At 43.1% G+C, this 23,281-nt stretch overlaps 1 protein-coding gene across 1 annotated transcript in view; it reads right to left on the reverse strand.

Moving 5' to 3' along the window:
• Positions 1–218: 218 nt before the first annotated feature.
• Positions 219–23,281, reverse strand: part of LOC140192879 (palmitoyltransferase ZDHHC3) — a 162,380-nt gene continuing 139,317 nt past the window's right edge. Inside the window, exon 8 of the mRNA XM_072250389.1 lies at positions 219–584. Coding sequence (XP_072106490.1) covers positions 570–584 — 15 coding nt within the window. The 3' untranslated portion in view covers positions 219–569. The remainder of the gene's footprint in view (positions 585–23,281) is intronic.

Below are 23,281 nucleotides of genomic sequence, written 5' to 3' on the forward strand. Positions count from 1 at the left end.
CAGGAAAACAAGTAAAACTCAGAAGGAAGTTCTAATTTAAGATTAAATTAACATACAACCAAAACTGATCCCACGCATCTTGTACTTTTCCCTCACTGTTAATCCTTCCCAACGTGTTCATATGATGAAATCAGATTAGATTAGATTATGAGGACACGCAGTCCTCTTTTATTGTCATTTAGTAATGCATGCATTAAGAAATGATACAATGTTTTTCCAGAATGATATCACAGAAACACATGACAAACCAAGACTAAAAAACTGACAAAAACCACATAATTATAACATATAGTTACAACAGTGCAAAGCAATACTGTAATTTGTTAAGAACAGACCATGGGCACGGTAAAGTCTCAAAGTCTCTCGAAAGTCCCATCATCTCACGCAGACGGTGAACCTCCAGCGCCGCAAACTTGCCGATGCAGCACCCTGGAAGCATCTGACCACAGTCCGATTCTGAGTCCATCCGAAAGCTCCAAGCTACCAACCAGCTCTCTGACACCGAGCACCATCTCTGCCAAGTGCTTCGACCCCGGCCCCGGCAATAGGCAAAGCCGAGGATTTGGAGCCTAACTGGCACCCATCTGAAATTAAATTGAGATACTGAATTTGAAAAGCACAATTTTGACATTGGCATAGTCTCAAATTTATTGCAGTTGATTTTATAACCAGATACCTCAGAATATAATTGAATTGTTTTCATTAGTGGGGGTAAGGAGTTAGGAGGGTCACTAATCAGTAATAAAATATCATCAGCATATAACATCATCTTATGCTCTTTTCCGCCTCCCTTCACCCCTCTAACATTTGGATCTGTTCTAATCATGATTGCCAGTGGTTCCAAAAAAGTCATGAATAACAGTGGGGAGAGGGAGCAGCCTTGGCGTGTACCCCGTGAGATGTTGTAAAATGGGGATATGATACCATTTGTAGTAACTGCAGTCTTAAGATTTTTATACAAAATTCTAATCCATGATTTAAAGATAGAGCCAAACCCAAAGAATGACAAGGCTGTGGTTAAAAATTTCCACTCAACCCTGTCAAAAACCTTTTCAGTGTCCAGGGAGATGGCAGTCACTGGGATACTACTTGGGGAGTTCAGCCATGTTAAGTGCAGTAACCTCCTTAAATTGTCAGCTGAGGATCTGCCTTTAATGAAGCCAACCTGGTCAGTATTAATTATAGATGGCAATACTTTCTCTAATTGCAAAGCCAGTATTTTAGACAGTATCTTACAGTCCACATTAATTCAGCTTATAGGCCTATAATTGGAGGGATCTATTGCCTCCCTGTCTTTTTTTGGGATCAACGATATTAATGCTTCATTAAATGTATCAGTAAAGATTCCAAATTAAGTGATTCTGAATAGATTTTTGTGAGAATAGAAGCCAATATGTCCAAAAATTTCTTATAATATTCAACTGGGAAGTCACCCATACCTGGAGATTTCCCCATTTTCATAGCCGCAATAGCCCGTCTGACCTCATCCTCAGTAATTGGGACATCCAAGGACTCAGCTTGTTGTGGGGATAATGTAGGCAATTTTATGTTAACAAAAAACTGATTCAGCTCCTCCTGGTCATGGTTAAACGGTGATGCATATAGATGTTCATAGAACTGTCGAAAGACTTCGTTTATTTCTTTAGATCAGGGGTCCCCAACCTTTTTTGCACTGTGGACTGGTTTAATATTGGCAATATTCTTGCGGACTGGTGACCCGGGGGAGGGGGGTGGGGTAGGGTTGCCAACGGACAAGAATAGCAGTCAAATACTTTGTGTTTACCCCGAGAAAGACTACAATGACCATGAAGCCTTGTGCGGGCACCAGTGCTCATGCGTGTATTTTTTTTTGATTTTTTTCTGCAGATCGTTTTTGGCGATTCTCTTCGGGGGGGGGGGGTGGTGTTAATCACTACCAGAATATAGGTGATAAGTGGCTAATAGACTCAATTTCGTTTCTAAAAGAGATTATCATTATAAAACGAATTTAATATTAAACACACAACGCATATTTTCCTCGCATGAATATAGTGATAAGTCAATTATCAGGGGAGGACGGGGGAGTTTGAAGTAAGTGTTGAAAGAACTTCCAGTAGAAGTGGTAGAGGCAGGTTCGATATTATCATTTAAAGAAAAATTAGCCAGGTATATGGACAGGAAAGGAATGGAGGGTTGTGGGCTGAGTGCAGGTCGGTGGGACTAGGTGAGAGTAGCGTTCGGTATGGACTAGGAGGGCAGAGATGGTCTGTTTCCATGCTGTAATTGTTATATAGTTATATAAGTCACTTATAAGTCAATAGCATCATAACATTTTAGGTAACGTTTGGATATTAAACACACAGCACATATTTTCCCCGTATGAACATATAAAATCATTGCAACACACCAATATTGCTGAATCAGTGGGAGCCCTGGGCTTGTTTCCCTGCAACAAGACGGTCCTATCGAGGGGTGATGGGAGGCAGTGATACTCGAACGGGGTTCCTTATGTCCAGTCTATTCCGCAATTTAGTTTTCGTTGCATTCATTGCAGAGATATGTTGGAAATGGAAGCAATGTTTTCAGTGCTTTCGTGGCTATCTCAGGATATCTAGCCTTGACTTTGATCCAGAATGCCCGCAGAGATGTTATGTCAAACATACTTTTCAGCCCGCCATCATTTGCAAGCTCGAGGAGTTGATCTTCTTCCTGCGCTGACACGAATGACACGTGGGTAATAACCTTGCGCGCGTTCAAGTTCAACAGGCTGCGACAGGGAATGAGGAAAGGTGCAGCTGACTCATATCGCCAAATCATATCGTTTCCTCGCGGCCCGGTGGTTGGAGACCGCTGCTTTAGATGGTGACACTAATGTATCCCCTTTCTTAATTACAGGTATAACACTATTCGTATTCCACTGCTTTAAACATCGTGCCAGCAGCTCACCAGCTCTGTCACCACCTTCACAGAAACTTGTTTTTAATCTAAATAATGCATATTCTGCTTCTTTGTTATATATGTTATTTAGCTGGAATTTCAAATTGCACAGATCTTTGTCTAAGTCATCGGTGTATTGTCTTGCTAAAACCTTTTCCAATGTGGTTGTTTCTGCCTCCAGATTTTTTATTTGTTCCATACCTTCCTTCTTCCTTTTAGATGTTTGTGCTATTAATTTTCCTCTTATATACACCTTGGATGCCTCCCGTACCGAGGACAGCTTTACTGTGGTCCCTACGTTCAATACAAAAAACGAAGTCAGATCCTCAGCCAGCTTATCATTGAAATCCTCATCTTTTAACAGCATAGTATTCATTCGCCATCTACCCTCCTTCCCCTTTCAGTATTTAAATCAATTTAAATTTCAACTGGTGCACGGTCTGATAATGCTGTTGGGCCAATTTTACAGTCTATCACCTGTTCTACAATGGAGTTGGATATTAGAAAAAAACTATTCTAGAGTAGGATTTATGTCGATGAGAGAAAAATGTATATTCTTTTCCCGATGGATTCACCAATCGCCATATATCCACCAGACCGATATCCTCAATAAGTTAACGTAAGGCAGCCCTGTCCCTGGGTACTGGTGATGTCTGAAATTTGCTTTTATCAATAACAGGGTCCATTACTTGGTTAAAGTTTCCTGCTAAAATTATTTTTCCTTCCTTGGTGCCTAAAATTTCGTTCACCTTGTTAAGAAAGTCTGGGTCTTCCTTATTAGGTGCATATATGTTACAAAGTTCTACTTTCACCCCATTAATAAGTGCATCTATACAAATTATCCTGCCTTCCTTGTCTTTAAATTCTCCAAGCAATACAAAATTAAGTTTTTTGTTAATTAAAATCATTGTCCCATTTTGTTTTTCCCTCAGTCTACTTATCCTATTCTGCACATACGTGTATAATGTCTTGGGGTTTTCATTAGTCTGATTCACCAGGGCCTTCTCATCTTCCCTTATAGACCTCCCAAATCTATTCTTTACCCCTACCTGGCTATGTTATAGCTCTCTTAAAGTCCTGGCTTCATCAACCTTAAGCTTCCTTCAAGACCATATATCCTGCCTTCTCCCCGTAACCCTTCATGCCCTGGGTAATCAAGAACCCATCAACTTCTGCCTTAAATATACCCAAATAACTTGGCCTCCACAACCACCTGTTGCAACAGATTCTACAGATTCACCACTCTCTGGCTAAAGAAATTCCTCCTCATCTCCATTCTAAATGGACGCCTCTCTATTCTGAAGCTGTGCCCTCTGGTCCTAGACTCACCCCCATATGATACATCTTCTCCACATACACTCAAGGTCTTTCAATGTTTGATACGTTTCAATGAGATCCGTCATCATTCTTCTGAATTCGGTTAGTACAGGCTGAGAGCTATCAATTAGTCCTCATATGGTAACTTTGCCATTCCTGGAATCATTCTTGTCATCCTCCGAACCCTCTCAATGTAAGAGGCCCGAAATTGCTCACAATACTCCAAGTGAGGCCTTACCACTTCATTATAAAACCATAACATTACATCCTTGCTTTTATATTCTAGTCCTCTGAAAATGAATGCTAACATTGCATTTGCCTTCCTCACCCCTGACTCAACCTGCAAATTAACCTTCAGGGAATCCTGCATGAGGATCCCCAAGTTCCTTTGCACCTCTGTTTTTTTGTATTTTCTCTCCATTTAGGAAACAGTCTATACTTTTATTTCTTCTACCAAAGTGCATGACTGTACACTTCCCAACACCGTATTCCATCTGCCACTTCTTTGCCCATTCTCCTAATCTGTCTAAGTCCTAATACAGCCTCTGTACTTCCTTAATACTACCTGCCCCTTTGTGTTACTTTTGTATTATCCGCAAACCTGGCCACAAAGCCATGATCATCCAAATCATTGACCTACAGCTTTTTACCCCATTTTTAGAGATGCAGCTTGTTAGCCCCTCGCTGACAGCCACTGGACCCAGCAGTGAGAAAATCACCTTTCTCAGACTCTATACCTCTAGGGTCGATATGACTTGGGTCCTATCAATCCCAGGAAGTTGAGATGTCTTGCCCACTCAAACCCCAATCTATGTGAACACTTTGTAATTATTGCCGCTTTGCAAATGTCCATTGGCAAAAAATAACAGACCACACACTGCATGCAATATTAGAGAAAGTATATTTACACATTTCAGCTTCGTTGGACAGTTAGTAGGAAAAAGAAAAGGGAAAAAAAGGGCCCAGTTAACCCAATCCAAACGTGCACATAAGTCGGAGCTCATCTCAAAGTTGTCTTTAACTCGCGCACTGGACCCACAGTCTGCATGAAAGCTCACACCACCTTCCAAATGTCGCTCAACTCAATCTTGAACAAACAGGCTCCATCCCCATGGGATTATTAGTCCGTTTTCCTTGAAGCCATGCATTTCCTTGTGCAACAGAGACAGCATACTCAACCATCATCCCTCTCGTCTTCTCCCAGCTCCCACCGAAAAGCTCTCGACCCACACCAGTGTCCATCACAAAAACCTCTCTGCCCAGCGTTCTCTAGAACCTTTTCCCAATTCCACCATCCTGGTTGGATGACACTACATTTCTAAGCACAGACATCACAATCCCTTATCTTTAGCACAAGCACAAACATGCTGAAAGCAGAAGAGACCATCCTTACAGAACTGCTACAATGAAATACCTACAACATAGCAGTAAAAATCTTAACCATAGAATTACCTAACGTAAAAAGGAGTGATCCAAACACTGACCCCCGTGGAACACTACCAGTCACCGGCAGCCAGTCAGGAAGTCTCTCTTTATTCCCACCCTTTGCCTCCTGCCAATCAACCAATACTCTATCCATGATAGTATCTTCCTGTAATACTATGGGCTCTTGTTAAACAGCCTCATGTGAGGCTCCTTGTCAAAGGCCTTCTGAAAATCCACTGATCCTCCTTCGTCTACCCTGCTTGTTATTTCTTCAAAGAATTCCAACAGGTTTGACAGGCAAGATTTTCTCTTAAAGAAACAATACTGCCTTTGAACTATTTTTTCATATGCCTCCACGGTACCCTGAAATCAGATCCTTAACAATCAACTTCAACACCTTCCCAACTACTGAGGTCAGGCTAACTGGCCCACAATTTCCTTCCTTCTGCCTCCCTCCCTTCCTGGACAGTGGAGTTGCACTTCCAATTTTCCAAGTGTCATGGTCCTCTGAAACCATGCTAAAATCTAGTAATTTTGAAAAGATCATTACTAATGCCTCCACAATCTCTCCAGCTACCTATTTCAGAACCCTTGGGTGTAGTCCATCCGGTCCAGGTGACTCATCTACCTTCAAACCTTTTAGCTTCCCAAGCACCTTTTCCCTAGTAATAGTAATTCCACTTAATTCTGTCCCCTGACACTCTTGAACATCTGGCATACTGGCTGTTTGGGTGTCTCCCGGTGGTTTTTAAAAGCTTCCCAATCCTCTAACTTTCCATTAATTTTTGCTTTATTATATGCCCTGTCTTTTGCTTATTTGTTGGCTTTGACTTCCTTTGTCAGCCACAGTTATGTCGTCCTGCCTTTAGAACACTACTACTACTTTGAGATATATCCGTCCTGTGCCTTCTGAGTTGCTCCCAGAAACTCCAGCCATTAAATTGAATTGACCTTATTTCTTACATCCTTCACATACATGAGGAGTAAAAATCTTTATGTTACATCTCTGTCTAAATGTGCAATGTACAATCAAAGTAATTTATAATAAATAGAACAGTCAATGTAACATAGAATACACAGTCTGATGGCCTGGTGGAAGATGATGTCCTGGAGCCTATTGGTCCTGGCTTTTATGCTGCGGTACCGTTTCCCAGATGGAGAAGGCAGATGGTAGCAGCTGGAATAGATCGTGATTGGGGTGATTTGGGTCCCCAATGATCCTTCGGGCCCTTTTTACACACCCGTCTTTGTAAATGTCCTGAATCATGGGAAGTTCACAACTACAGGTGCACTGGGCTGTCCGCACCACTCTCCTGCAATTAAGGGAGGTACAGTTCCCGTACCAGGCAGTGATGCAGCCAGTCAGGATGCTCTCAATTGTGCCCTTGTAGAAAGTCCTTAGGACTTGGGGGCCCATATCAAACTTCTTCAACCGTCTGAGGTGAAATAGACACTGTTGTGCCTTTCTCACCACACAGCTGGTGTGTACAGACCACGTGAGGTCCTCGGTGATGTGGAAGCTGTTTATCCTCTCAACCCCAGATCCATTGATATCAAAGGGGTTAGCCGGTCTCCATTCCTCCACAACCAGCTCCTTTGTTTCTGACTTCCACCCACACTGAGTGATTGGACGATCCCTCCACGATGTCCTCCCCTTCTGTAGCAGTGCCAATCCTCCATCTCTTTTACCTCCCTCCCTGTCACCTTTTGAAACATCTAAACACATGAACATCCAGCAGTTATTCTGCCCTTGTGTCAGCCAATTCTCTGCAATGGCCACACTTAATTATGCTCTAAGTTCAATACCCTTGTTCCTGATACATCTTGCAATAAAATAAACACTTTCCAGCCCATCCAACTGACTGAAATTACACCTCATCCACTGCCTATCCTTCCTCACAGTCCCTCTAGATGCTGCATCTACTTTTACACCAAATGCTCCATTCTCTGACCATTCCCCTGCCAAACTAGCTTTAACCCTCCCCAACAGCTCTGGCCAACCTGCCTGCAAGGAATTTGGTTCCCCTTGAGTTCAGGTGTAACCCATTCCTTTTGTACAAGTTGTAGCAAGAGGAAGTGCCAATGATCTACAAATTTGAAACCCTGTCCCCTACACCAATCCCTAAGCCACACAATCTCCTGCCAGGTCAACCTATTCTTACCCTCTTTAGCATGTAGCACAGGCAGCAATTCAGCGATTGCTTCCCTTGAGGCTGCAATTTACAGTTTCCTGTCTAGCTCACTATATTCGCTCTTCAGAACTTCATCCCTTTTACTAGCTATGTTATTGAAACCAATGTGTTCCATGACTTCTTGTTGTGATCCCTCACCCTAGCACCTGGGAGGCAACATACCATCTCGGAGTCTCTTTCCGTCCACAAAATCTCTTCTCACCACCGCTCTCGTCCTTCCTGCTTCCCTTCTGAGCTCAATACCACAGACACTGTCACTTGCAACTTTCTCTGGTAGTACCCAAAGCATTGTACTAGTTATTGAGGGGAATGGCTATACAGGGCATTATCAGTTTCTTCCCTTTCCCTCTCCTGACAGTCACCCAGCTGCCTACCTCCCTGCTTCCCCCAAGTGAGCTGTAGGTCATCTGGCTCCATTTCCCTAATGGTCTAGAAGGAGGTGCACCCAGATACACCTCCCACAGGTATAGCAATCATTCTGAATGAGGATCACACCATTGACCTGGGATCCATTTTCACCATTGTAGCTAAACACTAATAAAGAAAAAATTGACAGAAACATCAACATAGCCTCCACCGCTTGAGCCAAAGCCTCAGTTCCCCACTCTATTCTGTCCCTGGAAGTGCCACTTAAACCTAATTTATTTTTATTGGCCCTTGTCAGATGATCTCCAGCTCTGCAGGAAGTCCTGACATGTGGTGCTACTCTCTACAAAGTGACTTTCTTGCCATCTCAAGCTGTGTAGAAAGTCCAGACAGGCTCCACTCAGTTTTTAAATCTGGGGTTACCCTGAATGATGCTACTTTGGCAGGATTAAACTCCATATGCAATTTCTTTGCTCATATCTGCAACTGATCTATAACATTATATCTTTTGGCAATCTTCTACATTATCCACATCACAACAAAGCTTTGTTGTCTGCAGACTAACCCACTCATCCACATTTTCATTCTAGTCATATATATATAGATCAGGGACAGCAGAGATCCCAGTACAGAACTGTGCAGAATATTGTTAGTCACGGATGTCCGGCCACAATCAGTCCCATCTACCACTATCCTTTGTCTCCTATAGACAAGTAATTTATTAATTGAGATACAGTGTGGAATGGGCCCTTCGAGCTTCCCCGTCCAATAATCCACCAATTTAACCCTAGCTTGAGCATTTAAAACGACCAATTAACCTACCAACCGGTACGTTTTTGGATTGTGGAGGGAAACCAGAGTAAAGCCAGGTGGCCATGGGGAGAAGATTCAAACTCCTTACAGGCAACCTGAGCTGCCTGTGCAGTAAGGCATTGTGCTAACCACTACACTACTCTGCTGCCCCAGCGTAAGTCCTTGTCTGTAGAAGAATGAGGTTGTTGTTGATGGAACCTGTTCTCCAAATGGTTAAATCACCATGGATACCAATGTATTTTAATCTTTTGGATGATCTTCCATGCGGGTCTTGTCAAATGCCTTACTAAAATCCTTGTAGACTAGGGGTTCCCAACCTTTTTATGGCATGGACCCCTACCATCAACTGAGAAGTCCACGGACTCCAGGTTGGGAACCACTGATGTAGACAAAATTAATAGCTCGACTATTAATGACTTAATGTTCATCAGGAAACCCAACCCTATGTCTTCCTTAATCTCAAAACACCCAAGCATATTAACACGCTTACTTCGCATTCTTCTCCTTGGTAAAATGATGAAAAGTAGTCATTTAGGACCTCACCCATATCCTCTTGCCTCCAGGCCATGTTCCCTCCTTCATCCTAGAGTTGTCCTCGGTTCTCCCGAGTTATCCTCCTGCTTTTGATGTACAGTGTGCAGAAAATGTCTTAGAATTCTCTTTCAAGGGTACTCCTAGCTTTCCCAATTGTTTTCTTGAGTTATCTAGCTTCTTTATAATTCTCAAGCGCACCATTTATTTTAGCTTCCTAAACTTTACATAGAAACATAGAAAATAGGTGCAGGAGTAGGCCATTTGGCTGATCGTCCAACTCAGAACCCTGTACCAGCCTTCCCTCCATACCCCCTGATCCCTTTAGCCACAAGGGCCATATCTAAGTCCCTCTTAAATATAGCCAATGAACTGGCCTCAACTGTTTCCTGTGGCAGAGAATTCCACAGATTCACCACTCTGCGTGAAGAAGTTTTTCCTAATCTTGGTCCTAAAAGGCTTCCCCTTTATCCTCAAACCGTGACCCCTCGTTCTGGACTTCCCCAACATTGGGAACAATCTTCCTGCATCTAGCCTGTCCAATCCCTTTAGGATTTTATACATTTCAATAAGATCCCCCCCTCAATCTTCTAAATTTCAACAAGCATAAGCCTAGTCGATCCAGTCTTTCATCATATGAAAGTCCTGCCATCCCAGGAATCAATCTGGTGAACCTTCTTTGTACTCCCTCTATGGCAAGGATGTCTTTCCTCAGATTAGGGGACCAAAACTGCACACAATACTCCAGGTGTGGTCTCACCAAGGCCTTGTACAACTGCAGTAGTACCTCCCTGCTCCTGTACTCGAATCCTCTTGCTATGAATGCCAGCATACCATTTGCCTTTTTCACTGCCTGCTGTACCTGTATGCCCACTTTCAATGTCTGGTGTATAATGGCACCCAGGTCTCGTTGCATCTCCCCTTTTCCTAATTGGCCACCATTCAGATAATAATCTGTTTTCCTATTTTTGCCACCAAAGTGGATAACCTCACATTTATCCACATTAAATTGCATCTGTCATGAATTTGCCCACTCACCCAACCTATCCAAGTCACTCTGCATCCTCTTAGCATCCTCCTCACAGCTAACACTGCTGCCCAGCTTCGTGTCATCCGCAAACTTGGAGATGCTGCATTTAATTCCCTCGTCTAAGTCATCAATATATATTGTAAACAACTGGGGTCCCAACACTGAGCCTTACGGTACCCCACTAGTCACTGCCTGCCATTCTGAAAAGGTCCCGTTTATTCCCACTCTTTGCTTCCTGTCTGCTAACCAATTCTCTATCCACATCAATACCTTACCCCCAATACCATGTGCTTTAAGTTTGCACACTAATCTCCTGTGTGGGACCTTGTCAAAAGCCTTTTGAAAATCCAAATATACCACATCCACTGGTCCTCCCCTATCCACTCTACTAGTTACATCCTCAAAAAATTCTATGAGATTTGTCAGACGTGATTTTCCTTTCACAAATCCATGCTGACTTTGTCCGATGACTTCACCACTTTCCAAATGTGCTGTTATCACATCTTTGATAACTGACTCTAGCATTTTCCCCACCACCGATGTCAGGCTAACCAGTCTATAATTCCCCGGTTTCTCTCTCCCTCCTTTTTTAAAAAGTGGGGTTACATTAGCCACCCTCCAGTCCTCAGGAACTAGTCCAGAATCTAAAGAGTTTTGAAAAATTATCACTAATGCATCCACTATTTCTTGGGCTACTTCCTTAAGCACTCTGGGATGCAGACCATCTGGCCCTGGGGATTTATCTGCCTTTAATCCCTTCAATTTACCTAACACCACTTCCCTACTAACATGTATTTCCCTCAGTTCCTCCATCTCACTGAACCCTCTGTCCCTTACTATTTCTGGAAGATTATTTATGTCCTCCTTAGTGAAGGCAGAACCAAAGTAGTTATTCAATTGGCCTGCCATGTCCTTGCTCCCCATAATCAATTCACCTGTTTCTGTCTGTAGGGGACCTACATTTGTCTTAACCAATCTGTTTTCTTTTCACATATCTATAAAAGCTTTTACAGTCAGTTTTTATGTTCCCTACCAGTTTTCTCTCATAATCTTTTTTCCCCTTCCTAATTAAGTCCTTTGTCCTCCTCTGCTGGACTCCGAATTTCTCCCAGTCCTCAGGTGAGCCACTTTTCTGGCTAATTTGTATGCTTCTTCTTTGGAATTGATACTATCCCTAATTTCCCTTGTCAGCCACGGGTGCACTACCTTCCTTGATTTATTCTTTTGCCAAACTGGGATGAACAATTGTTGTAGTTCATCCATGCGATCTTTAAATGCTTGCCATTGCATATCCACCGTCAATCCTTTAAGTGTCATTTGCCAGTCTATCTTAGCTAATTCATGTCTCATACCTTCAAAGTTACCCCTCTTTAAGTTCAGAACCTTTGTTTCTGAATTAACTATGTCACTCTCCATCTTAATGAAGAATTCCACCATATTATGGTCACTCTTACCCAAGGGGCCTCTCACGACAAGATCGCTAATTAACCCTTCCTCATTGCTCAATACCCAGTCTAGAATAGCCTGCTCTCTAGTTGGTTCCTCGACATGTTGGTTCAAAAAACCATCCCGCATACATTCCAAGAAATCCTCTTCCTCAGCACCTTTACCAATTTGGTTCACCCAATCTACATGTAGATTGAAGTCACCCATTATAACTGCTGTTCCTTTATTGCACACATTTCTAATTTCCTGTTTAATGCCATCCCCAACCTCACTACTACTGTTAGCTTCCTTTTCCTTCTTGACTAAATTCATCACCTCTCTTGACAACCAAGGTTCCCTTATTTTTCCCTTTGTCTTTCCTTTTCACTGGAACAAACCTGTTCAATAATCTGCATTTAGACTTAAACACCCCCCAGATTTGGACTTATTTAAAAAAACAGTTGTTCCCAATTAATTCTCCTTCATTCCTGCCTAACACTCTTGTTATCTGTCCTTCTCCAATTTGATAATCTCCTGCAGGGTCATTACTTTTACTTATATTAATAACTTTAATCATTATTCCTTAAATGTTCTCCCACTGTAACTTTGTCATCCAGCTAGGATGGTTTCCCATCACCAGCTCCAGTATGGCCGTTTTCCTAATCAGTCCATCTAGAGCTATAGAACCATAGACACAGGCCCTTTGGCCTGTCTAGTCCATGCCGTAACCATTTAAACTACCTATTCCATAGAACCATAGAACCATAGAAACTACAGCACAGAAACAGGCCCTTTGGCCCTTCTTGGTTGTGCCGAACCATTTTCTGCCTAGTCCCACTGACCTGCACACAGACCATATCCCTCCATACACCTCCCATCCATGTATCTGTCCAATTTATTCTTAAATGTTAAAAAAGAACCCGCATTTACCACCTCGTCTGGCAGCTCATTCCATACTCCCACCGCTCTCTGTGTGAAGAAGCCCCCACTAATGTTCCCTTTAAACTTTTCCCCCCTCACCCTTAACCCATGTCCTCTGGTTTTTTTCTCCCCTTGCCTCAGTGGAAAAAGCCTGCTTGCATTCACTCTATCTATACCCATCATAATTTTATATACCTCTATCAAATCTCCCCTCATTCTTCTACGCTCCAGGGAATAAAGTCCTAACCTATTCAATCTTTCTCTGTAACTGAGTTTCTCAAGTCCCGGCAACATCCTTGTAAACCTTCTCTGCACTCTTTCAACCTTATTTATATCCCTCCTGTAATTTGGTGACCAAAACTGAACACAATACTCCAGATTCGGCCTCACCAATGCCTTATACAACCTCATCATAACATTCCAGCTCTTATACCCAATACTTCGATTAATAAAGGCCAATGTACCAATGTACTTTTAGGGAATTTTGTATCTGTATTCCCAGAGCTCTCTGTTCCACTGCACTCCTCAGTGCCTTACCATTAACCCTGTATGTTCTACCTTGGTTTGTCCTTCCAACGTGCAATACTTCACACTTGTCAGTATTAAACTCCATCTGCCATTTTTCAGCCCATTTTTCCAGCTGGTCCAAGTTCCTCTGCAGGCTTTGAAAACCTTCCTCACTGTCTACTACACCTCCAATCTTTGTATCATCAGCAAACTTGCTGATCCAATTTACCACATTATCATCCAGATCATTGATATAGATGACAAATAACAATGGACCCAGCACTGATCCCTGTGGCACACCACTAGTCACAGGCCTCCACTCGGAGAAGCAATTCTCTACCACCACTCTCTGGCTTCTTCCATTGAGCCAATGTCTAATCCAATTTACCACCTCTCCATGTATACCTAGCGACTGAATTTTCCTAACTAACCTCCCATGCGGGACCTTGTCAAAGGCCTTACTGAAGTCCATGTAGACAATATCCACTGCCTTCCCTTCATCCACTTTCCTAGTAACCTCCTTGAAGAACTCCAACAGATTAGTCAAACATGATCTACCACGCACAAAGCCATGTTGACTCTCCCTAATAAGTCCCTGTCTATCCAAATGCTTGTAGATTCTGTCTCTTAGTACTCCCTCCAATAACTTACCTACTACTGACGTTAAACTTACCGGCCTATAATTTCCCGGATTACTTTTCGATCCTTTTTTAAACAACGGAACAACATGAGCCACTCTCCAATCCTCCGGCACTTCACCCGTAGACAGCGACATTTTAAATATTTCTGCCAGGGCCCCCGCAATTTCAACACTACTCTCCTTCAAGGTCCGAGGGAACACTGCACCTGCACGGGGACCATAGCCCTCCATACCCCTACCATCCACATACCTATTTAAACTTAAATGTTGAAATCAAGCTTGCATGCACTACTTGTGTTGGCTGCTCCTTCCACTCTCACGATGGTCTGACTGCAGAAGTTTCTCCTCATGTTCCCTTTAAACTTCATCCTTAACAAATGACATCTGGTTGCAGTCCCACTCAACTTCGGTGCAAAAAACCTGACTGCATTTACTCTGTCTACATGTTACCATCTGAGGTGATCTCAGTCTGCATTGGGGAATTAATAATAGATTATTACACAATTGTAAAAACAATCAGCCCTGCCAAACAAAATCTGCAATTTGCCAGGCTCTGCATACTTTTTAAAGTCTGTTCATGCAGTGCAATTTTTTGAAAAGGTGGAGTGTGATTGCATCAGAGAAAACAGCTGATAATGCTGATAAGAGTTTTGGAGCATACCATTTATTTTTTCACAATTTTACTTCAGATTCATGCTTCATGGTGGGAAAATTTCCTGCTCTCAATACCTGAGGTGATAAGAGGAGAGGAATTCGTTGCTATAGACGGCTGTGCAGTCCAGTTCATTGGGTGTATTAAATGTGGAAGTTGATAGGTTCTTCGTTAGTCAGGGCGTGAAAGGTTGAGGGGATAAGGCAGTAGAATGGGGTTGAGAAGGAAATGGATCACAATGGCAGAGCAGACCTGATGGGCCAAATGGCCTAATTCTGCTCCTGTGTCTTATGGCCGATAAACTATTAAAGATTGGAATTGAGGGGTCTGACGAACTGGGACAAAACAGATCAGCCATACTGAACAGTGGCAGGACCCAAAAACACAAAATACTCTGCAGATGCTGGGGTCAAAGCAACACTCACAACACGCTGGAGGAACTCAGCAGGTCAGGCAGCATCCATGGAAATGAACAGTTGACGTTTCGGGCCAAGACCCTTCCTCAGGACTGAAGAGGGAGGAGGCAGAGGCCCTATAAAGAAGGTGGGGGGAGGGTGGGAAGGAGAAGGCTGGTAGGTTCCAGGTGAAAAACCAGTAAGGGGAAAGATAAAGGGGTGGGGGAGGGGGAGCAGGGAGGGGATAGGCAGGAAAGGTGAAGAAGGAATAGGGGAAAACACAATGGGTAGTAGAAGGAGGTGGAACCATGAGGGAGGTGATAGGCAGCTGGGGGAAGGGGGCAGAATAAAACTGGGATGGGGGAAGGGAGGAGGAGGGAATTACCGGAAGTAGGAGAATTCTATGTTCATACCAAGGGGCTGGAGACTACCTGGACAGTATATGAGGTGTTGCTCCTCCAACCTGAGTTTAGCCTCATCATGGCAGTAGAGGAGGCCATGTATGGCCATATCCGAATGGGAATGTGAAGCAGATTTGAAGTGGGTGGCAATCGGGAGATCCTGTTTGTTGTGGCGGATGGAGTGGAGGTGCTCGACGAAGCGGTACCCCAATCTGCGTCGGGTTTCACCGATGTAGAGGAGGCCGCACCGGGAGCACCGGATGCAATAGATGACCCCAACAGACTCACAGGTGAAGTGTTGCTTCACCTGGAAGGACTGTTTGGGGCCCTGAATGGTGGCAAGAGAGGAGGTGTAGGGACAGGTGTAGCACTTATGCTTGCAGGGGTAAGTGCCAGGTGGGAGATCCGTGGGAAGGACGTGTGGACCAGGGAGTCGCGGAGGGAACGATCCCTGCGGAAAGCGGAGAGGGGTGGAGAGGGAAAGATGTGCTTAGTGCTGGGGTCCTGTTGAAGGTGGCGGAAGTTGTGGAAGATAATGTGCTGGATCCGGAGGCTGGTGGGGTGGTAGGTGAGGACAAGGGGAACTCTGTCCCTGTTGTGGTGACGGGAGGATGGGGTGAGAGCTGAAGTGCGGGAAATGGAGGAGATGCGGGTGAGGGCATCAGTGATGACGACAGAAGGGAAACCACGATCCTTAAAGAAAGAGGACATTTGAGATGTCCTGGAACGGAAAGCCTCATCCTGGGAGCAGATGCGGCGGAGACGGAGGAACTGGGAATAGGGAATGGCATTTTTGCATGTGGCGGGGTGGGAAGAGGTATAGTTGAGGTAGTTATGAGAGTCAGTGGGCTTGTAGAAGATGTCAGTGGACAGTCTGTCTCCAGAGATGGAGACCGAGAGATCGAGAAAGGGGAGAGAAGTGTCTGAGATAGACCAAGTGAATTTGAGGGCTGGGTGGAAGTTTGAAGTAAAGTCGATGAAATTGACGAGCTCAGCATGGATGCAGGAAGCAGCACCAATGTAGTCATCAATGTAGCGAAGGAAAAGTTGGGGAGCAGCACCAGAGTAGGTTTGGAGCACAGACTGTTCCACATAACCAACAAAGAGGCAGGCATTGCTGGGGCCCGTGTGAGTGCCCATAGCTACACCCTTGGTCTGAAGAAAGTGGGAAGAGCCAAAAGAGAAGTTAAATGTGAGTACCAGTTTCGCCAACCGGAGGAGGGTAGTGGTGGTGGTGAACTGGCGAGGTCTATTGTCCAGAAAGTAGCAGAGGGCTTTGAGGCCTTCTTGATGGGGAATGGAGTTGTATAAGGATTGGACATCCACAGTGAAAATGAAGCGGTCGCGACCAGGGAACTGGAAGGTACTGAAAAGGTGGAGGGCACGAAGCGGCCATTAACAGAGCTGAGAAGGAGAGGAATCACCGGCTATTTCAATTTTTTAAAAAAATGGCCAACCAATTGGGAGCGGAGGAGCTGAAGACAGTCGGTCAGGTAGCGCACTATAAAAGAAGTTTAGTCTAATGAAGCAGCCATCGTCGTAGCGGCCGTTGTCGGAGTGGACTGAGTCAGAGTGGGACGGCTTTGGCGTAACCAGGCAGAGGCGAGGGTAGGTTCCGAATGTCAGTCCTGGGTATGACTCTAAACTGCAACCGGTGATGGGAACTTTCAGAGCTTTGGGGAAAGTGGAGTTACCCCTTAGTCATTTATTGCTCCCAGGGCTGCTCTGACCCGGAATGGTAGCACCTGCAAGGGTTCCTGCTCAGGATAGGAGCAAAGGCAACGGCAGATCCGGCAGGTTCAGTAACTGAACTCATGACGGAGAAGGCGGATGAGCTAGAACCTCAAATGTCAATGTCTATAGTACAGGCAGATGAAAATTTGGGAAGAGAAATGGCAATTTCTTTAGTTCGCCCAATGGTAGGCAATAGCAAACCACCATTGCTATTTGCTAAGAAAACCATGGTCAACTCACAAAACGTATCACACAACAACAGTGTCAGGAGGACCTCCAAGACAACTCTGAAGATGCTTCGCTCGGTAGGGTTGATTCTGGCCAGCAGGGGATCCCGACCGTCATCAAGCTACTGGTCATAAAATTGAGGTAACACAAAAGAAAATTATTGCCACTTGGAATGTAAGAACCCTATATCAAGCAGGAAGATTGGACAATGTGATAAATGAAATGGAAAGACTAAAGATTAACATCATGGGAATTAGCGAAGTTCGTTGGATAGGTGCTGGAACATGTCAGATTGGAAATAAAACACTAGTGTATTTTGGTGGAACATCCCATACCAATGGAGTAGGAATTCTAATGGATGAAAACATGGCAAAAAGTGTTTTAGGACATTGGGCAATATTGGAAAGAGTGCTCCTTGTTAGATTCAGAGGACAACCATTTGATTTAGCAATTATACAGGTATATGCACCAACAACAGATGGAACAAATGAGGATATACAAACCCCATTTCCAGAAAAGTTGGGATATTTTCCAAAATGCAATAAAAACAAAAATCTGTGATATGTTAATTCACGTGAACCTTTATTTAACTGACAAAAGTACAAAGAAAAGATTTTCAATAGTTTTACTGACCAACTTAATTATAATTTGTAAACATACACAAATTTAGAATTTGATGGCTGCAACACACTCAACAGAAGTTGGGACAGAGTGAAAATGAGATTGAAAAGTGCACAGGATATTCAAGTAACACCGGTTTGGAAGACTCCACATTAAGCAGACTAATTGGCAGCAGGTGAGGTATCATGACTGGGTATAAAAGTAGCGTCCATCAAAGGCTCAGTCTTTGCAAGCAAGGATGGGTCGTGGCTCATCCCTTTGTGCCAAAATTCATGACAGAATTGTTAGTCAGTTCAAAAGGAACATTTCTCAACGCAAGATTGCAGAGAATTTAGGTCTTTCAATATCTACAGTACATAATATTGTGAAAAGATTCAGAGAATTCAGAGACATCTCAGTGCGTAAAGGGCAAGGTCGGAAACCACTGATGAATGTGTGTGATCTTCGAGCCCTCAGGCGGCACTGCCTAAGAAACCGTCACACTACTGTGACAATTATAGCCACTGGGCTCGGGAGTACTTCGGAAAACCATTGCCACTCAACACAGTCCGTCGCTGCATCCAGAAATGCAACTTAAAACTGTATTACGCAAGGAGAAAGCCATACATGAACCCTATGCAGAAATGCCGGCGAGTTCTCTGGGCCTGAGCTCATCTCAGATGGACCGAAAGACTGTGGAACCGTGTGCTGTGGTAAGATGAGTCCACATTTCAGCTAGTTTTTGGAAAAAATGGGTGTCGAGTTCTCCGTGCCAAAGATGAAAACGACCATACAGATTGATATCAGCGAAAGGTGCAAAAGCCAGCATCTGTGATGGTACAGGGGTGCATCAGTGCCCACGGCATGGGTGAGTTGCTGTATGTGAAGGTACCATTGACCCTGCGGCGTATATTAGGATTTTAGAGAGACGTATGTTGCCGTCAAGGCGACGTCTCTTTCCGGGACGTCCATGCTTATTTCAGCAGGACAATGCCAGACCACATTCTGCACGGGCTACAACAGTGTGGCTTTGTAGACACAGAGTGCATGTGCTTGACTGGCCTGCTGCCAGTCCAGATCTATCTCCTATTGAAAATGTATGGCGCATCATGAAGAGGAGAATCAGACAACGGAGACCACGGACTGTTGAGCAGCTGAAGTCTTATATCAAGCAAGAATGGACAAAATTTCCAATTGCAAATCTACTACAATTAGTATCCTCAGTTCCAAAATGATTAAAAAGTGTTATTAAAAGGGAAGGTGATGTAACACAATGGTAAACATGCCTCTGTCCCAACTTTTGTTGAGTGTGTTCCAGCCATCAAATTCTAAATTTGTGTGTGTTTACAAAATACAATTAAGTTGGTCAGTAAAACTATTGAAAATCTTTTCTTTGTACTTTTGTCAGTTAAGTAAAGGTTCATGTGAATTAACATATCACAGATTTTTGTTTTTATTGCATTTTGGAAAATATCCCAACTTTTCTGGAAATGGGGTTTGCAGATAAATTCTATGAAGAGCTTGAACAAACAAAGAATGGATGCAAATCTCAAGATATTGTTATTGTCATGGGAGATCTAAATGTTAAAGTCGGACAAGGTGCTGATGGAAATACCATAGGTAAATTTGGATTAGGGGAAAGAAATGAAAGAGGTGAGAAATGGGTAGAATGGTGCAAGATGAATAATCAGGTCATTATGAAAACCTACTTTAAAAACCATCCAAGACACTTGTGGACCTGGAAAAGTCCAGGTGATAACACCAGAAATCAAATTGACTTTATACTATAAACCAAAGATTTAGAAACTCAGTGACTCAATGCAAAACATATCCAGGTGCAGACTGTAATAGTGAATGTACGCTTGTGGACCTGGAAAAGTCCAGGTGATAACACCAGAAATCAAATTGACTTATTACTATAAACCAAAGATTTAGAAACTCAGTGAATCAATGCAGAACATATCCAGGTGCAGACTGTAATAGTGACCATAACCCAGTAGTATGTCATGTAAAAGTAAAACTTAAAAAACTAAAGAAGCAAAAACCTGAACAATCCCTTGACTACTCACAATTAATTAAAGAAGAAAACTTAAGACAAAAATTTACAATTGAAGTAAGGAATAGATTTCAAAGTCTAGAAATAGAATTTGTTGAAGATGATAGCAATCATGTAGAAATGAAATTTAACTCTCTAAAGGATGCCTTGGTAGAATCAGCAAAGTCAGTGATTCCCAAAAAAGTAAAAAGCACAAAGAATAAATGGATGACAGATGAAATCAGGAAGAAAGCAAATCCTATAGAATGTAAGTCCTCAGATAAAGAAGTTAAAAGCTTATGTCAAAAAGCCAAAGAAGAATGGTTAAACCAGGAATGTGAGCAAATAGAAAGAATCCCTATTACTGACACAAAAAGGCTACATCAACAAATCAAGAATATTACTGGTAAAAAGCTCCTCTGTTCTTTAGGTGGACATTTGAAAGCAAAGGACAGTACCATTACCATGGAAAAAGATAAGATTATGAACAAATGGACTGAGTATATTCAGGAATTGTTTGAAGACAATCGAGGTGAAAAACCAGAAGTTAAGAAAAATATTGAAGGTCCAAGTATTTTAAAATCTGAAGTTCGTAATGCAATAAATAAGATGAAGAAAGGAAAGGCAGCAGGTCCTGATGAATTAGTAATAGAACAAATTATCACCCTTGAAGATTATGGAATTGAATATCTTACTGATTTAATCAATGAAATTTATGAGACTGGAATAATACCAGAAGAGATGAAAAAATCAGTATTTATCACTCTTCCTAAGAAAGCTGGAGCAATAGAACGTGAATTACATAGGACCATAAGTTTAATGAGTCTTATCACCAAGATACTTCGAAGAATTTTGATGACAAGAGCTAGAGGTAAGATACAAGCTGAAATAGGTAAAGAACAATGTGGTTTTGTGAAAGACAAAGGTACAAGAAACACAATATCGATGTTAAGGATACTACCAGAACGAGCTATTCAAGTGCAAGAAGATTTGTTTGTTTGTTTTATCGACTACACAAAAGCATTTGATAAAGTGAAGCACAATAAGTTATTTGAAATATTACAGAAAACTCTAGATCTAGATTTGAAAGACCTCCACCTAATCAGAAATCTGTGCTGGGAACAAACTGCCGCTGTAAGAATAGATGGAGAAGTGAGTCAGTCGATGAAAATCAAGAGAGGCGTTAGACAAGGGTGTGTTTTCTCCCCTGATTTATTTAATGTGTACAGTGAAACAATATTACAAAAAATAAGAGACATCTTGGGAATCAAAGTTGGCAGTGAAAACATCAATAATTTCAGATATGCAGATAACACTGTGTTAATTGCAAGTACAGAGAAAGAACTACAAACTTAATTGATATAATTGTTGAAGAAAGTGCAAAAATGGGTCTATCTATCAATTGCAAAAAGACAGAATGTATGGTGATATCGAAAAAGGAGAATCCTATCTGCAGGCTGAGAATAAATGGGGAAGACATGAAACAAGTACAGAACTTTTGCTACTTAGGAAGCTGGGTGACATCAGATGGCAGGTGCAACATGGACATCAAAAGAAGAATAGGGATGGCAAAAGATACCTTTACGAGAATGAAGAGTATACTGACCAACACTAAACTAGGCATGACAACCCGCCTCAGAGTACTGAAATGTTACGTTTATCCAGTTATGTTATATGGCTCAGAATGTTGGACAATATCTAGTAACATGAGGAAACGAATTGTAGCAGCAGAGATGTGGTTTTTGAGGAGGATGCAAAGAATATCATGGACCAGACGAATATCTAACGATGATGTCATGAACAGAGCAAACACAAAAAGCGAAATAATGTATGAGATCGTGAAAAGGCAACGTAACTTAATTGGACGTAAACACGAGGAATTCTGCAGATGCTGGAAATTCAAGCAACACACATCAAAGTTGCTGGTGAACGCAGCAGGCCAGGCAGCATCTCTAGGAAGAGGTACAGTCAACATTTCGGGCTGAGACCCTTCGTCAGGACTAACTGAAAGAAGAGCGAGTAAGAGATTTGGAAGTGGGAGCGGGAGGGGGAGATCCAAAATGATAGGAGGAGACAGGAGGGGGAGGGATGGAGCCAAGAGCTGGACAGGTGATTGGCAAAAGGGATACGAGAGGATCATGGGACATGAGGCCCAGGGAGAAGGAAAAGGGGGGGGGGGGGGAAACAAACCCAGAGGATGGGCAAGGGATATTGTGAGAGGGACAGAGGGAGAAAAAGGAGAGAGAGAGAAAGAATGTGTGTATATAAATAAATAACGGATGGGGTACGAGGGGGAGGTGGGGCATTAGCGGAAGTTAGAGAAGTCAGTGTTCATGCCATCAGGTTGGAGGCTACCCAGACGGAATATAAGGTGTTGTTCCTCCAACCTGAGTGTGGCTTCATCTTTACAGTAGAGGAGGCCGTGGATAGACATGTCAGAATGGGAATGGGATGTGGAATTAAAATGTGTGGCCACTGGGAGATCCTTGTCTCAGTTTGCTCCTGCCCCACCGAACTCGTTTCTGCATACCTCGACACGGTTTTATCCCCCCTTGTTCAATCCCTTCCTACCTATGTTCGTGACACTTCTCACGCTCTTAAACTTTTCAATGATTTTAAGTTCCCTGCCCCCACTGCTTTATTTTCACCATGGATGTCCAGTCCCTATATACTTCCATCCCCCACCAGGAAGGTCTCAAAGCTCTCCGCTTCTTTCTGGATTCCAGACCTAATCAGTTCCCCTCTACCACCATTCTGCTCCGTCTAGCGGAATTAGTCCTTACTCTTAATAATTTCTCCTTTGGCTCCTCCCACTTCCTCCAAACTAAAGGTGTAGCTATGGGCACCCGTATGGGTCCCAGCTATGCCTGCCTTTTTGTTGGGTTTGTGGAACAATCTATGTTCCGTGCCTATTCTGGTATCTGTCCCCCACTTTTCCTTCGCTACATCGACGACTGCATTGGCGCTGCTTCCTGCATGCATGCTGAGCTCGTTGACTTTATTAACTTTGCCTCCAACTTTCACCCTGCCCTCAAGTTTACCTGGTCCTTTTCCGACACCTCCCTCCCCTTTCTAGATCTTTCTGTCTCTGTCTCTGGAGACAGCTTATCCACTGATGTCTACTATAAGCCTACTGACTCTCACAGCTACCTG

Source organism: Mobula birostris, unplaced genomic scaffold (genome assembly GCF_030028105.1).
Source record: "Mobula birostris isolate sMobBir1 unplaced genomic scaffold, sMobBir1.hap1 scaffold_296, whole genome shotgun sequence".
In the NCBI taxonomy this organism is placed as follows: Eukaryota; Metazoa; Chordata; class Chondrichthyes; order Myliobatiformes; family Myliobatidae; genus Mobula; species Mobula birostris.